Raw genomic sequence first — 18,144 nt, forward strand, 5'->3', positions numbered from 1 at the left:
TAAAGTTTTCTCATGTATTAACTTGTTCAACCTGTGGCTCACTTCTCATGTCATTTTTCACATCTTCATTTATGTTGTTTATCTCCTCGACCCTCAAACCAACCTATATACTTGGTAGATTTTACACAATTTCACTTACATATCAAGTATAGATGACTAAATTTTTAATTAATAAATTTTGTATCAAGCTCAACTAACGACGTCATTGTTATTATAAAATATGTTAAATTTTGACCTGACACATAAATTTCTCTCTCTATTTTTAATATATTATAAATAATTTAAGATTATAAATTACTAATTTTGTATGTATTCAATTAATATAATCAAAAAACTAAATTTATAATTAAAATTAACACAGTCCATAAATATTATTCAACACATTTACTTATATATATATTTATTTATTATTAAACAAATATAAATAAATTATATGGATCTCCAAACACCAAATTTACATTTACAGCCCTACTCTGCTGAGTAGTGAGCCCTAAGCTGGATGCCGCAGGAAGGAACCTACTTAGTACTTCCAAACAATGTTGACGTTTGAGTTTCTAAGTCTCCTTTGGCTTCAGGCAGAAGCAAACATTATTATTATTATTATTATTATTATTATTATTATTATTATTATTAATAAGAAGTTTGGGACTCGTCGAGCGTGAAAGTGGATCCAGAAGAGTGGCAGCAGGCCGGAAAAATGAACGACAGAGGCGAGCAGAGGCCTTACGAGCCACTGCAGCCATAGCCATGCATGCAGCCACACACCGATCGACCACTCTCCCCATCCACACCAACCACTTCTTCTCCTTTCTCTGCCTCTTCCTCTTCCTCTTCCTCTCCCTCTCTATAACTATAAATTTAATTTATTATAATAATAATGGCCTGCAGCATATGACCACCGCCCCTCCCACCCAAACACCTAAAAGCTTCTTCAGAGAATCCTCATCCCTAGCTCTCTCTCCCCCTTCCTTTCTCTCATCTTCTATCCCTCGCTCCCTTTCCCACCTTCACACTCAAATCCCTCCTCCTTGTTCTTGCTATGGATCAACCTACCGATCGACCTCCAATACAACAGTGCCATCCCACCCCTGACACTAGTAGTGACACCATCACCGCCACCACCACCACCGCCAGCTCTGGCCGCAGGGGAAAGGGAGGGCCGGAGAACGGCAAGTTCAGGTACCGCGGCGTGCGGCAGCGGAGCTGGGGAAAGTGGGTCGCCGAGATCCGCGAACCGAGAAAGAGGACGCGCAGATGGCTCGGCACCTTCGCCACTGCGGAAGACGCGGCCAAGGCTTACGACCGCGCCGCCCTCATCCTCTACGGCCCCCGCGCACAGCTCAACCTCCAAACGTCTTCTTCTTCTTCTTCTTCGGGATCCCATCAATCCGCCGCCTCTGCCTCCTGCTCCTCCTCGTCCTCTACTCTCCGGCCGATCCTTCCGCGACCCTCTGCCTTCCCTTTCCCCGTTAATCCCCCGCCGGTCAACCTCGCAGCCGCTGCGTACGCGGCCTACCCGCCGCAATTCCTCTACGCCAACATGACCGACAGCACCGTCATGGCGCCAGCGGCGGAGTCTGCGGCGGCAGCGGCGGCGCCATCCATCTGGCAGCAGGCGGCGAACGAGGAGATCAGCTCGCTGGCGGGGTCGGTGGGCTCGAGCCTGTCTCTCTCGTGCCCGCCGGCGATGACCGCCGCGGACAGCTCCGGATCGGCGCCGCTAGAGTCGCCGCCGTTGTGGGGCTACGACGACTACGACGCGGCAGCGTCTTGCCAACTGTGGAATGACGACGACCCATTCTTCTTCGATATCTGATCATCAGTTAGGGTTTAATTAGTTTCCCGCATTAAACAAAAAACCAAAAAAAGAGAAGAAAATCATGCATGCTATATTCTTCGATTGTATTGCCACTTTTTGATAGATTCTTCTTGATCATATATCATTTGTTCCGGATCGTGATTGTGTAAATAAATTAACAGATTTCATGGCTATAATCGTGTTCTTCGTGAATGCTATTTCAAGGCTAATTTTCGTTGGATCTCTTTATGGATCTATAAAACTTTGAAACATTTCAAATAATCTGATTTGATAGTATAAATTGAGAAGTGGATTTTTAAACTTCTAAAGACTTGAGAAAATTTAAAGTCTAAGACTGTGATATGAACCCAACCTATCAATAACTTTTAAATTTCTGAATGGTATAGGTTAGTTTCCTTCTGATAGACCTAGAAAATTATGAATTATTTTAAATTAAAATCAATTTACTTCTTAAAATCTCTTTAATGTATTCACACTCTCAAACCTGAATACGATAATATAAATTGAGAATAATATATTTTTGAAAACTTACAAAGATTCTAAGATGCACAAACGCAAATTAAACCCACATGATTATTATTTCGTAGAAAGGAAGGATACGGTGGAAATATACTATGTATTTTTAGAATTCTGAAGGTCAATTACACAAAATAGATAATATTGGAATCTGCATACATGATTCAGTAAAATACTTTTTTTTCAAAAAATTATTAAGCTAGCAAACTCATATCTTTTATTTTTTTTACTTTTATTTTTTTTTTCAACTTGAATGACTGTAGAGATAAGAACAGAAATGGGCACTACAGTTTACATGTCAAAGCAAAAGCTTAAACAGTGTGCATAGCATCATGGAACTGCAGGTAGGTACATTAGGGTTCAGGGTCATATTCAGGAATCAAACTGCATGAGAAGTAGGATTTAAGATTTAGGGTTTAAAATTTAAGAAATTAGATTCCAAAAAATTATACGAATGAAAATAAGTTTGTAATGAATTGGATGCTCGTAAATAAGTCTGATATTTGACTCGATAAAGTTTATTTATATCTATTCAATAGGTTTATCGATTTAACACTTAACTAAATCTGCATTTAAATTTATACTAAAAGCGTCCGAACTCACAGGTTAGGCATTTTGAATGTTGCTCGTCAGGATTTAATTAACTTCAATTTTTTTAGTATTATTTGGACTTTGATTTTGCCTGAGCATAACTCATGCACACTTATTGTAGATCTATATGAATGAAAATAAGTTTGCAAATAAGTTTGATATTCGATAAAGCTTGTTTATATAGGTTCAATAAACTTCAAAAGATTAAACACTTAACTAAATCTGTATTTATATTTATATTAATATTAAAAGCATTTGCACTCCCAGATTATTCTACCTAACTGTGTAAATTCAGAGTACAACTTATGCACATTTATTATATGTCTATATGGGTGAAAATAAGTTTATAAATGAATTGGAAGTTCATAAATAAATTTGGTATTTGACTCGATAAAACTTTTATATGAGTTCAATAGGCTTAAAAAGACTAAACACTTAACTTATCTTTTTTATTTATTTATATGGACTTAGATTATGAGTGTTTTAAGAATTATATGGATGGAAATAAGTATAGTTATAAATGAATCGGATATGTTTTGAATAAGTTTGATATTTCACAATATATAAAATAAATAAGTTTGAATACTAATAAATTTGTTTAGTTAATAACAAAGTTTATAAATAATTTATGAATAAATTTAGATAAAATTTTATTTTATTTTTTATTTAAATACCTAATAATAGGTTAAAAGTAAAAGAAAATATAAGTTAATTTAATGAATTTGATAAATCTTTAACTAATTTATAAGGAGTACAACGATCTTATTTGAACTCGATGAAAAGGTAGAGCTCGGCTCGAACTCTATAAACTTTTTAATAAACAAAATTGAACAAACTCAATGAACAAATAAATAAACTTCAACACATGTCTCTTTATCTCTCTATTATGGATATTAAAATTTCTCAATATCAATACATAAACATAATTTTTAAATTTTTATAAAGTAAATATTTCTTGATGCGTGAAAAATAAAATGAGTTGCTTGTGAAACCAAGAATTATATATATATTTTTACATTTAGGCATTTTTGAAATTTTATTAATTAGTAAATCCCTCAATCATTTATTTTTAGAAGAGTTGGTCGTTGTCGCTTATTACTATAGATATATGGATTAGGGTAGATCCGACCATGATTTGGAACTAATGATTCGACAGTTCAGAATCATTAGTTTTATAGTTCTTGAAAAGTTGACCCTTAACCTTAACTATCCAATATTATTATGGTTCATGGTTCATAATTGTCGGTTCATGATTCACCATAGTTCACCACAATTCAAGATTATTATTGCTTAAAAAATATTATATATATATATATAAAGGACTCACACTTATTTAAATTACTTACGTATCTTCTTAAGGTATAGGAGAATCAAAGCTCACATAGTTAACTTACATTTATACCCTTTTTATCTTAGGAAGTGACATTATTACTCACTTTAATTTTCTGTTCATGTAGTGTTCATTCCTTCAATATCAAAGTCATCTACTTAATTCCTTCCATTCACTCTTTATTTTGGGATCTCCAATATCATTTGCCAAATCATATAAAGCATATTTTATTTGTACAGTTTGCTCCTTTATAGGTTTAACACTCTCAATATAACTTTCCCAAAGTGTTTGTGATAATGACTTAATTGTCAAACCCTTCACATGATCTTTGAATATCTTTCATCACTTTGTTGAAGAGGAGAACAATGTATAGATCTATTGAATCACTCCAAAAAATGTCATAACCTTAAGACAACAATTTGTCATATCACATAATGGTAAATTAAGACTATGACAATCATAAGAAGTATAAAAAGCCCTGAGATTCATTATAAGTAATCCTTCTTGTACACCTTTATGTCTCCCTTTCATATTAGATCTTTTATCATAACCTTACTCCTAATATCATCAATATCGAGCTCAAGATTGACTGAAGTATTTTTAAGATGTATAAAAGGCTCAAGTCCTGAAGTACCATCAATCTCTAAAAATTGCACTCAATATTCTTCTACTTTTGTAAAACTTTTTGAATCTATGACAATGGATATTTGCTCATTGTGACTAATATCAAGAGTACCATCTAATATGATTGAAAAATATTTTGCATGTCTAACCTTTACAAGTAGTATTTTTCTTATCTCACTTGCAAGCATTTGTATCAACTCATTCTGAATTCTATAACCGAGATATGTACTATAATTCTCATGGTCTTTAATCCGCCAGATGTGCTCTTTCATTATTGAATCAAACTTTGTAATCATTTTGATCATATTAGGAACACACCATTGTTTTCAAGAGAAAGCTTTTCACAACTTCCTCGAAATGCCAAGTTATTTTTTGTCAATCGTTGAACAACTATGATTATCGTCTGTAACACTTATTTACAATGTTCTTTTTCTTTATTAAGTTATACTTGTATGCCTACATCAATCACTTTATTTGTTCTCAATTTTCTTTCCAATTCAAGTCAATTCATCATACATTCCATATGCTCTTTGTTGGGAATACAATTAAAGTCTCACATTGAAAATATATAAAAAGATTATGAGTTTATAAGATAAAGATATTTCCATAGTATAAGACTGTGGGTAGAGCCCAAAAATAAATCTATGAGAGCTTAGTATCAAAGTGGACAATATCATATCATCGTGGAGATATGTGAATTCTTTTGACCCTAACAAGTGGTATCAGAGTTATGGTCTAGATTGAGTCGTGTGGGTGGAATAGTGGCCTTAAACGAAGGTGGTGGGGATCCAGAGGAATGAACTTTAAGTGAAAAGTTCAAACAAGTCAAAGGTGGCCAGATGCTTGGCGAAAATATTAGGGAGTAAATCCTGTAGGATACTTGGTGACCGGTTAGAGGGGGTGAATAGTCCTGCAAAGAAAAACGAACCTTCCTCGTGCTTTATAGCTTAATAATAATCAACACTTGCATAAAAGAATAAGATACTTAAATAAAGAAAGGAAGAGGCACAAATGATTTACTTGGTTACAACCGGAGAGGTTGTTAATTCAAGGAAATTGAACACTCACTAAACTCTCCTTCAAGCGAAGAAGCCTCTTTACAGCAATTAAAGCACTAGATTACAAAATAGAACTGAATAGGAATCAATCGCAAGTGTTGTTCTAAACCATTGGGACCAGGATTGTATTTACTGTTGGGACCGAAAAGTAGCTAGAGGGGGGGGGGGGGGTGAATAGCTCGTCGCGTGCTTCTTGGTTGACGTTGCTTGTTTCTTCGAAGATGTACAGCGGAAAATACAGAAATAAAAGCATACAACGCTAACACGGTTGGTTTACTTGGTATCCACCTCACAAGAGGTGACTAGTCCAAGGATCCACACCTACTCACGCACCCTCCACTAATAAAACTCTCCTTTATGGTAATTACCAAAGGCGGAGAAGCCCTACAATGACTCTCAATACAAGAAAAAAGGGAAAGGTAATGAGATACAAGCTTACAATGAGTGCAGAAACCCTAACCCTAGCTTTCTTCCTTGTCTTTGATCCGCCTCTTGACTTGGAAAACCTCCAAGATCCTTCAAGAGCTGGCGATCTGAGCTTTGAGAGCGCTGTGGAGAAGCTGGCGAGAGATCTGATATGAAAACCATGAAGAGATGCTGCAGCCATCGCACGCCTGCAGCTCAAATACGACGCAACGGTCGGATCCCGATCGATTCGAAAGTTCCCAATCGATCGGGGAGGCTTTGGATCGATCCACGGATCGATCCAGAGCGCCTCTGTGCTCTGGGAGAACACCTGGATCGATCCACGGATCGATTCAGCGCTTATCGCGTGAACCAGCAGCGTCCCAATCGATCGGTTGATCGATTGGGACCTTTGGATCGATCCACTGATCGATCCAGAGGCTCTCTGTTCGTTGGGAAAGGCCTGGATCGATCCACTGATCGATCCAGAGGCTTTCTGTTCGCTGGGAAAAGCCTGGATCGATCCACTGATCGATCCAGCCCTTTGGTTTTTGCCCAAAACCAAGTCCCAAGCCTCTCAAACCAACATTCGGTCAACCTTGACCTATTGGTATATCATGCCTAGCATCTGGTCACTCCCTTGACCTACCAGGACTCCCCACTAAGTGTTCGGTCAATCTCTTTGACCCACTTGGACTTTTCTCTTCGTGCCAAGTATCCGGTCACTTCCTTGACCTACTTGGACTTCCACCAGATGTCTGGTCAATCTTGACCCATCTGGATTCCCCCGTGCCTGGCTTCACTCACCAGGACTTTCTTCTGCCTGGCTTCACTCACCAGGACTTCCAATCTGCTAGCTTTTAGATACTAGGACTTTCTTCTGCCTGGCTTCACTCACCAGGACTTCCAATCTGCCTAGCTTCACTCACTAGGACTTTCTTCTGCCTGGCTTCACTCACCAGGTCTTTCACTCTGCCTAGCTTCACTCACTAGGACTTTCTTCTGCCTGGCTTCACTCACCAGGTCTTTCACTCTGCCTAGCTTCACTCACTAGGACTTTCTTCTGCCTGGCTTCACTCACCAGGTCTTTCACCTAGCTTCACTCACTAGGATTTTCTCCTGGCTTCACTCACCAGGATTTTCTTCTGCCTAACATCCCAGTTAGGACTTCCCAGTCAAGTATCCGGTCATCCTTGACCAACTTGACTCTTCTTCAATCAGCCTTGCATTGTCAAACATCGAAACCCAAACCAAGACTCAAGCTTGGTCAACCAGGTCAACCTTGACCTGAAGGATGTTGCACCAACAATCTCCCCCTTTTTGATGTTTGACAATACCACATGTAAGTTAGGCTAATCTCATAGCCTAAACCCTCTTCATGCCACTAGGTAATGAATACATAAGTTAAGCCCTTCATTTTCCCCCTAAGAAAGCAAACTCCCTCTAGGTAATGAAAGCCTAACTTACTCCCTTTCATTCTCCCCCTATTGGCACACATCAAACCAAGCCCCATTTTTGGGCACACATCAACAAACTCACTTGTTGAAAACTCTCCCCCTGAAGAGTTGGTCATCGTTGTTCACAACTTCATTCGTTGTGATCAACACGATAATGAAGGTCCCATACCCTTCATTATCCTTAACCCTACATTCTCCCCCAATGTAGGCAAATGCCCATCCTTGAGCATTATCCACTCGAAACCACTTTAACAATGAGGATATCCATTCCCCGTTAAAGTTCAAATGCTCAACCTTGAGCATGTTCTTAACGGAAGGTTAACCACCTTCCAAGGTTCATGAAAAATAATTTTCATGTCTTTAAAGAGTACCTCCCCCTAAAGACATGGTGTCAACTTCTGTCATTGCACCAACAATGACTTGGAATCCCTAAACTTTAGGAAACCCAATTTTTGAAGTTTTAAGATTCAAATATTCAAAATTTGAAACAAACCTCAACCTAAACTTCAACTTAGCCTTCCTTAACCAATCCATCCTTGTTTTCCACACGAAAACACCCTTTTTATGTATACAAATGTATTTTCAGGGGTTTGGAATGGTTACCTAGACTAAAATAGGTTCAAAGATGCTGAAACTAAGCTTTCCCAGTCAAAATAAGCATCTTCGATCGATTGGAGTTGGGTTCCAATCGATTGAACCCTGATGAATCGATCCACTGATCGATTCAGTGTTCTTGGATCGATCGACTGATCGATCCAGCGAGCTTCTGCTCGTTAGAATTGCCTTCTGAATCGATCCAATGATCGATTCAGACACTCCAATCGATCCATGGATCGATCGGAGCTCTGATAGTTGCTGAATTTCAAATTCAGCCAACTTCAGAAACCCCTAGAAAATTCTACAACAATCCAAAAATCATGAAATTTCGTATAGACATTATTTAGGGCATTCTTTATCATGGAAAAATAGTTTTCTATGAAAATACATCTTATTTTCAAAGATTGACACAAACTTGAGAACTTTCAAAAGCTTTAGTGTTTTCTTTACGTTTGTGTCTAACTATTCAATGGTGATTACTATCAAAAGATAGCCTTCACCAAGGTTTTCCAAAATTATTTTAAAACCATTTTCAAAACCAATATCCCACCATATTCCTTGGGCTTAATGCACATTACTTGTACATTAGCTTTCCCAATGATGGGAAAACACATAACTATGTGTTTTGATGAACCTAAAACTCAAAAGAATGCACTAAATCAATATCTTGAGTTTTGTTCATCTTCCTAACATCTCACTTGTATCTATTGTGAACAAAACACATACAAGTCATCTTATAGGTCTTTGTGAGATGTAAAATTTGGTTTTACCCTATTCTAGGGATCATGCATATCTATCTAGACATTTTAGAGATATCAGACATCCACCTAGGATGTCACTTGTTAATAAGTGTTGTTAAATGTCATTTGTCCTTAATTACAAGGAATTAAACTCAATGTATGATTATGTTATGGCATACATCACAAGGAAATAATTTTCAAAAGAAAATATCCTATAACTACATGATGTATGAATGTCATGACATGGTATTTTTGAATTTTTCATAATAAAACATGAATACAAAAATAGACATGATGTCATGGCATATGATGGGCAAACAATCATGGCAAGGTTTAGTATAAATAAAATATACCTATATTTCCTTTTTAAGTATCCTTAACCACTTAGCTAACTCAAAATATACCACTTGTTTTAACTTAAAACGTTAAACCTAGATTGCCCTTAAGTGCTTCAAGAAAATGTCAAAACCTAAATTTGCATTTCTAATTCTCTTGATTAACTTATGCCAATTTAAATTAAGCTTATTCCTCAAATGTTGGCATATTTCATTCTTCCTCAAAAGTAACCCTTTAAAATTAAGGCTTAGCTTTGCCTTAATATCCCTACGAGAATACCAAACTCCCAACATGGTATTTCCCTAGGTTTTTCCTTAACTTGTGCCAATTTAAGATAAGATCAATATTTTCTCACTTTGGCACATTTTACTCTTCCAAGGAGTAAACATAAATCCATTTCATTTTCAAAGGTTAACAAAAACCTTGAAAATGCTCCTTGAGTGTCAATTTCTTCATGATTGGGTTAACTACCCTTTCACTTAGAGTTGACATTCTCTAACCCATTTATGGGGTAGAGAAAATGCTCCTAGGAACCCAACACCTATTGGTGCTCCTTGGATGCTCTAGGTATTCACTAGGGATAACTTCCCTAGATACCTTCCTAGTGACCTTGTTTGGCTTCTTAGAAACCTTGGTCACCTTTTCTAGGTCAATTCTAGGGATTTCTTCCCTTGTGACCTTCTTTGTGACTTTCTTGGACTTCTTAGAAGTCTTAGTCACATTTGTTGCAAAAATACTCTTAGGGATGACCTTCCTTGTATTTTTGACTTGACAACTAAACCTAGGGTTGGTTCCATAGCTATATGGAACCCTATGGTAAGAGGGCACATCCTTCTTAGCCTTGGGTTTGTATCTCAAACCTCTATGGCCATTTGATGACCTTTGTGCTCCTAGACCTAGGCTATGCTCTTTTTGCCCTTTTAGGATATTTTCCATCCTTTTTAGGGTCTTTTCCATTTTATCAAGCCTTGACCTCAAGACTTGATTTTCTATCATTAAATCCTTAGATTTTGAATTTTTATTACATCCATGAGCATTTTTGTTTCTAGGCTTGTAGCTAAAATCCTTAGAGTTCTTGCCTAGACTTTTACCTACATTCCTAGCCTTAGGTGTAGTAGTTTTAGCATGAAAAACTATATGTTTTTCCTTAATGCTATCATGCTTCCTATTTTCATGGTAAATAGCATTAAAATGATAAAAATTAGAACTATCATGTTTTTTTACCATAATGTAAAAGGGTAGGCTCAATGAATGTTACCTTCTTCTTTACCTTGGAGGCTCCCCCTTTAATTGAGCTCCCTCCTTGAGCCTTGACCATCTTCTTCCCCTTAGGGCATTGACTTCGGTAATGCCCTTTTTGTTGGCACAAGAAACACACAATGTGCTCCTTGCTCTTCTTTGTTCCGGGGATGGTCTCCTTGGGCTTCTCCTTGCCCTTGGGTGCCACTTGGCCCTTCTTCTTGACCAATTTAGGGCATTTACTTTTGTAATGCCCTTTTTTCCTACATTCAAAGCACATAATATGATTTTTATTTTTAATTGAAATGTTTATACCTTCTTATGTAGGGGTGGCGCTTTCTCCTCCATGTGATGTGGATGTAGAGGCTTCCTCTTGATCCGATAGTGATGCTCCTCCATTTGATTTTTCTTGACTTGTGGAGGTGGAAGCTTCTTCATCCTCTTCTCTTCTTGACCCGGATGTAGACGATTCTTCTTGCTCTTGATCCTGTGTCAATGAAGATTGCTCCCCCTCAATCCTAGAGGTGGAGGCTTCATCATCTTGTACATGGAACAAGGAGTATGCTCCCTTCTTGTTCTCTTCATTGAACTCCCTTGAAGATGAAGCTTCTCCTTGGACTTCTTCTTCGGAGGTTGAGCATCTCTCAACATCGGAGTCCTCCTCTTGATCTCGCTCCAATGAGTTGCCCTCTTTGGATTCCTCTTGATTCGGTACAGTGGAAGGTTCTTCATGGATTGTTGCCAATTTGCTCCAAAGCTCCTTGGCATCGTTGAATTCTCCGATTTGAGCCAAAATGTGACTAGGCAATAAGTTGACCAAAAGCTTGGTCACTTTATCATTTGCCTCGTTCCTTTGAATTTGCTCCAAGCTCCATTTGCTTTTCTTGAGAAGCTTGCCCTTGGAGTTTGTTGGAGCTTTGAAGCCTTCCATTAGAGCAAACCATTGCTCTATCTCCATCATAAGAAAATTTTTGATTCTTGATTTCCAAGAATCGAAGCTTGAGGATGTGTACGGTGGAGCCACCCTTGTGTCAAATCCAAGTCCATCTTGGAATTGCATCTTGAAGTTGAGCTTCTTGAAGTCTTTGACTTTTGATGAATTTGCTTCAACTTCTTCACCCTCTAGCTTTGCTTGTTTTGTTTGCCCCTTCCGGCGATGATTCCGGTGAAGAGCAACCTTGCTCTGATACCACTTGTTGGGACCGAAAAGTAGCTAGAGGGGGGGGGGGGTGAATAGCTCGTCGCGTGCTTCTTGGTTGACGTTGCTTGTTTCTTCGAAGATGTGCAGCGGAAAATACAGAAACAAAAGCATACAACGCTAACACGGTTGGTTTACTTGGTATCCACCTCACAAGAGGTGACTAGTCCAAGGATCCACACCTACTCACGCACCCTCCACTAATAAAACTCTCCTTTATGGTAACTACCAAAGGCGGAGAAGCCTACAATGACTCTCAATACAAGAAGAAAGGGAAAGGTAATGAGATACAATCTTACAATGAGTGCAGAAACCCTAACCCTAGCTTTCTTCCTTGTCTTTGATCCGCCTCTTGACTTGGAAAACCTCCAAGATCCTTCAAGAACTGGCGATCTGAGCTTTGAGAGCGCTGTGAAGAAGCTGGCAAGAGATCTGATATGAAAACCGTGAAGAGATGCTACAGCCATCGCACGCCTGCAGCTCAAATACGACGCAACGGTCGGATCCCGATCGATTTGAAAGTTCCCAATCGATCGGGGAGGCTTTGGATCGATCCAGAGCGCCTCTGTGCTCGTGGAGAACGCCTGGATCGATCCACGGATCGATCCAGCGCTTATCGCGCGAACCAGCAGCGTCCCAATCGATCGGCTGATCGATTGGGACCTTTGGATCGATCCACTGATCGATCCAGAGGCTTTCTGTTCGCTGGGAAAAGCCTGGATCGATCCACTGATCGATCCAGCTCCTGGATTGATCCACTGATCGATCAAGCCCTTTGGTTTTTGCCCAAAACCAAGTCCCAAGCCTCTCAACCCAACATTCGGTCAATCTTGACCTGTTGGTATATCATGCCTAGCATCTGGTCACTCCCTTGACCTACCAGGACTCCCCACCAAGTGTCCGGTCAATCCCTTTGACCCACTTGGACTTTTCTCTTCGTGCCAAGTATCCGGTCACTTCCTTGACCTACTTGGACTTCCACCAGATGTCTGGTCAATCTTGACCCATCTGGATTCCCCCATGCCTGGCTTCACTCACTAGGACTTTCTTCTGCCTGGCTTCACTCACCAGGACTTCCAATCTGCCTAGCTTTCACTTACTAGGACTTTCTTCTGCCTGACTTCACTCACCAGGACTTCCAATCTGCCTAGCTTTACTCACTAGGACTTTCTTCTGCCTGGCTTCACTCACCAGGTCTTTCACTCTGCCTAGCTTCACTCACTAGGACTTTCTTCTGCCTGGCTTCACTCACCAGGTCTTTCACCTAGCTTCACTCACTAGGATTTTCTCCTGGCTTCACTCACCAGGATTTTCTTCTGCCTAACATCCCAGTTAGGACTTCCCAGTCAAGTATCCGGTCATCCTTGACCAACTTGACTCTTCTTCAATCAGCCTTGCATTGTCAAACATCGAAACCCAAACCAAGACTCAAGCTTGGTCAACCAGGTCAACCTTGACCTGAAGGATGTTGCACCAACATTTACAACCTTGGTCGGGGCATCTGGAAGGGTTCCAAGCGCCTCTAGGGGAATAAAATTTTATCCCCGTCACAATGCAATGCGTCACGTCGTGTTTGGCTAATTTTTTCGGTCCAGGCACCCCGGATACGTCTAGGTGCCCCGGACTTGGTCAGGGCACCCCAGACTGAAAAATCAACTGTTTGTTGATTTTCGGTCCAGATCTTTCGCTCCGTTTCCGCTCGCATCGGTCCAGGTCTTCTGCTCAGGCTCCTCTTGCTTGGGTGATTTCAGTCATTCGGAATAGGCTCACCCGAACCCAACTTCCGGCCTTCGAGCAATCTTCCGCTCCGGCTTCTCGTCCCTCGGAAATGTTGCACGCCTCCTTTTCGTCTACCCGCATACTCTTCCACAGCACCTCGTCCCTTAGACTCACTGAGCCCATCGACTCTCTCCTGTATCATCTTTCTCGATAGCTGCATCTTTCACTCAACTCTCTGTGCTCCTAAGTTCCTGCACAATTAGACAGAGGGGCTAAATACCAACAGGATCTAACCTGACTTGGTTGATCATATCAAAACTACCTTGGGGTACTTACAATCTCCCCCTTTTTGATGTGAGCAAACCCAAGTTAAGTTAGGATAAATCTCAAAAATAATAATTAGAAAAATAACAGTTATAATTTTTACAAGTAAAAAAATTTATACTAACTACCTAATCTTTACTAAAAGTAAAAAAAAAATGTACTAACTACCATCCCTTAGACTTAATCTTTACTACTCACCCTTTTATTCACATTAAAAATGGGGTACTTTTAAAATGACTTTGGAAAAGTTAAATTTAAAGTTTAAGAGAAAACAAAAAATATGAAAAGTTAAAAAATAACAAGGGTTGAACAGAAAAAATTTCATAAAAGGTTGAATTTTAGGCAAAATTAAAACATTTGCATTTTAATAACTAGTTCATAGAAAATTTTCTAATAAAAAAATTTCAAAAAATTATTTAGATCAAAGTTTAAAAAAATAACTCAAATAAATTTTAATGATCAGACTTTTTCTAACAAAAATTTTAACAAGCAATTTAAAGCATTAGTAAATCAATTAAATATTTATTTTAATAATTGGCTTTCAGGCTGTGGTAAGGCATTAGACCTTCTTGATTATTAGAACAATACCCACTTTCTAGACAAAGTCTTTTAAAGAAATTAAATATTTAATTTTCTCTCTGAAAACCCTTAGTTCAAAAAAATAATCAATCTAAACACTACAAAAAAAACACCCGTATAGGGGCGTTTTTTTTACTTTTAAGAGTGGCTTTCAACTACTCCTACACTTTTACCAACGGTTTGAAAATCGCTCCTCTTGTCGCCGTCCCTATATCCTATCGAAGCGGTTTTCGTAACCGTTAGTAAAAATTAAAAAACCGCTCCTATTATACTTTATAGGTACGATTTGAAACCGATCTTACACGTTATACATATAACAATGAAACCACTCTTACACACCATGGATATAGGAACGACTTCAAAATGCCTAAATGTCATAATTATAGGAGCACTAATCCTACAAGTAGTTAGACTTGTCGACCTCGGGCTCTTAACCGAGTCAATGGGTCAAGTCTTCGTTACCCTATTTTTATTTTTAAATTCTTTTAAAGTTGGAAAAAAAATTAGTTATTACTGGGATTCGAACCTAGGTCTCCTAAATTAAAACCTAATCTCATAACCAACTAGACTACAGCTATTAATATTTTTATGTGTTAGTTAATTATTTAATAACTAGTCAATAGTTTCTTTTGTTATATTATTATTCTTAGTAATTAGGAGAAGATTAAGAGACATATTTATTCATTTATCTATTCATTTATAATCGCTTATAGATAATTTTATATGCTAGTTGATTATTAAATAATTAATTAATAATTTTATTTTACTATATTTTTATTCTTAATAAGTCCAACAATGTCGGGTTTAGTAAACGATTTTGATTACCTATGAGAATATGAGACTAAGATGATCTATGGAAAGGACTTTGGTTCTAGTTGATGCTAAAAAGTGGAAAGGAAAAAATTTAGATTAACTTTGCTTGCTATTAGAAGCTAATAAAAGCAAAAATTTAAGAGAAAAAAATAATAAGGTTAATATATTTAAAAAATAATGGTTCTATATAAATAATAATAATATTTAATAATATTCTCATCATAAATAATCTAATATTATTTTTAAATTTTAAAATAAATAATTTTTAATAAATGTCATTATAAAATATTTATAAAAAATATCAAAGTTATATTCTAGTAGTGTGAATAGGAGGATGGATAGAATCGAATAAAGAAATAGAAAGGTTTTTCAGAGTGAGATTTAGGATTTTGGAGTTGAATAGAGAAAGAAAAAAGTTTTTGGCATGAAATTTAGGTTCGGAATTAAATAGAAAAAGAGGAAAGATTTTTGACATAAGATTTAGAATTTCAGAGATAGTTAGAGGAAGATGAAGGTGTGGAGGTTGCAGGTGATGCTGGGAATGAAAGTTATGTGTTTAGAGAAAAAATATTAAGGAAAATACATATAAGAAAAGAAAGAAAATTGGTATAAATAAAATTAAGAATTTTCTTTTAACAAAAATAAAAATAAGAAAATGAAAACCGATATAAATTAAATGAAGATTTTATAAGTTATTTAAAGAATAATTTGTTTGACTAATAAATATTTTTATTAAATAAATAAATTTAAATTTGAGATGTACAAAATAAAATTATATTAAGTAAATTGTACACTTTAATTGTTATTTTTTTAAAAAAATATTGATCAATTTTAACTTCGATAAGAGTGGTTTACAAAATGACTGTTAAAAGTGTACTGTTTGATAATTGTTATTAGAGATTAGAGCAATAGAAATAGTTAGTAACAGCGTTTAACATAGAACCGCTGCTAAATATACCCAATATCAGTAGTTTCAAGATTGCTTTTAATAGTTGAATCATTAATGTTGGAGCAATCCCAATGGTCCGCGGGACCATGTGTTTTGGTGTTTGGGCAAAGGGTTTAAGTTAGGTTTACCCTTGTTATTTGATATGTGTATGTGAGTGTGCAGGTATGCAGGATACACATGTGACTCAGGTTGATGGCTTCGGGTCTGGTGAAGGATGGAGCATCCGAGGGACCGTGGACAAGGCAGCAAGGACAAGGGCCGAGGGAAGCGACTTCGAGGCATACGCGAAGGATGACATTGGGGACGAGCCGCGGGCTTGAATGCATCCGAGGGACGAGAGCCAAAGGAAGTAGGCTTGAAGGCAAGAGGTCAAGGCTGCAAAGCAAGTGAGTCATAAGGGTGAGAGTGCAGTGCGAGATTGTACTCGGAGTAAAATCCTAGTTTTAGGTTTTCTGTAGCGATCTTGTAGCCATATGGCATCGAATGCATGTTTTAGCGATCATTGGTCATCACGCCTGAAAGGAGTCCCCGGACAAAAATCGGCGAATCTCCCATGCCGGTGACAATATGAAGCATCACTACAAGCAAAATACATCAGCCACATGCGGTGGAATATTTATATACACAACCACGCGATTATAATATACACACGGTGGAATGAAACAATCACAACCACGCAGTTATATATAAAACCGCCCACACGGCTGTACTAAAACATGAGCGGAAAAACGAAGACAAATACAATGCATACCGGCATGACTTAAACACAAATACAACACCAAAAGAATAAGATAGCCACATGGCTAAACACAAATACAATGCCACGAATAAGAAAAGAATATACAATAGAAAACGAACACAGTCTTCGGATGTGACGTAGGACCCGGCAGACAGGATACTCCGAGCGACACTCCAACCATCTACCTGAAAACATAAAGATATACATGCGGTGGTGAGTATAGGTAACTCAGCGGGTAATAGAAAAGATAGTGCATGGACTATACATAAACATGGAGATCACAAGTATACAGTCTCAGTAGGGAATAAGAACATGATCATACTATCATAATCAATGCATTTGAACATACCTGACATAAACTGTACAAACCACAACTAACATAATGACAGATACATACCTAATCTGGAATCGACACATGGTACAATGATCAGTAAACTCACCGGATCTGCAACAGATATACCCGTGACACCTGTGCAATATAAGTACGACTGCATATACATGTAAAATAAATGACATGTATGCAGCATGACAACCAAATGCAACAATCATATCGCAAACAAATGCAACATACCACAAACACATGCAACTAGTATCTAGTAGGCATGTATGCAAATATAACCCCCAGATGCACCGTGCATCATATGCAAAAGTGCATGCATGCTCCATGGTCACCCCCGCCACCTCTCCGAACACCACGACCCCTGTATGGCCGAGAGGCTTGGGTCTGTGACGACTGTACTACCCTCCAGCCCACTATATAGTGGTCGAGGCGGACAGTCCGCTAATAGCTATCTAGCTAAATAGCATCAGGGTCCCTGACTGCTCACAACGCCGGATCTCACTAAACCTCGTGACCGGGTGGCACGACAGGACTAGCAGCAACTGCTCCCGCTACCACTACCCATGAGTGGCCGAGTGTGCGGTGCTATTCCCAAACCAACTGACGACTCTCTCCACCACAAGGGAGACAATGGTCATCAGATGCAATGAATGATGAACATGATATATATATATATAAAATCATCATCCATGCAATAACTCCAAACCTCATAAATACCTCCAACATGAGTATAATCGTCATGATACCTCCACGTATCCCACCAAACATATG

The 18,144-nt window shown here is 38.1% G+C and overlaps 1 protein-coding gene across 1 annotated transcript; it reads left to right on the forward strand.

The window, feature by feature from the left end:
- Nucleotides 1-793: 793 nt before the first annotated feature.
- On the forward strand, nt 794-1,839 carry LOC121973731 (ethylene-responsive transcription factor ABI4-like). The gene has a single exon (XM_042525106.1). It carries the CDS (start codon nt 1,040-1,042, stop codon nt 1,814-1,816), a length of 777 nt encoding a protein of 258 aa, XP_042381040.1. The 5' UTR covers nt 794-1,039; the 3' UTR covers nt 1,817-1,839.
- Nucleotides 1,840-18,144: the final 16,305 nt, after the last annotated feature.

This window comes from Zingiber officinale, chromosome 4A, assembly GCF_018446385.1.
Source record: "Zingiber officinale cultivar Zhangliang chromosome 4A, Zo_v1.1, whole genome shotgun sequence".
Taxonomy (NCBI): domain Eukaryota; kingdom Viridiplantae; phylum Streptophyta; class Magnoliopsida; order Zingiberales; family Zingiberaceae; genus Zingiber; species Zingiber officinale.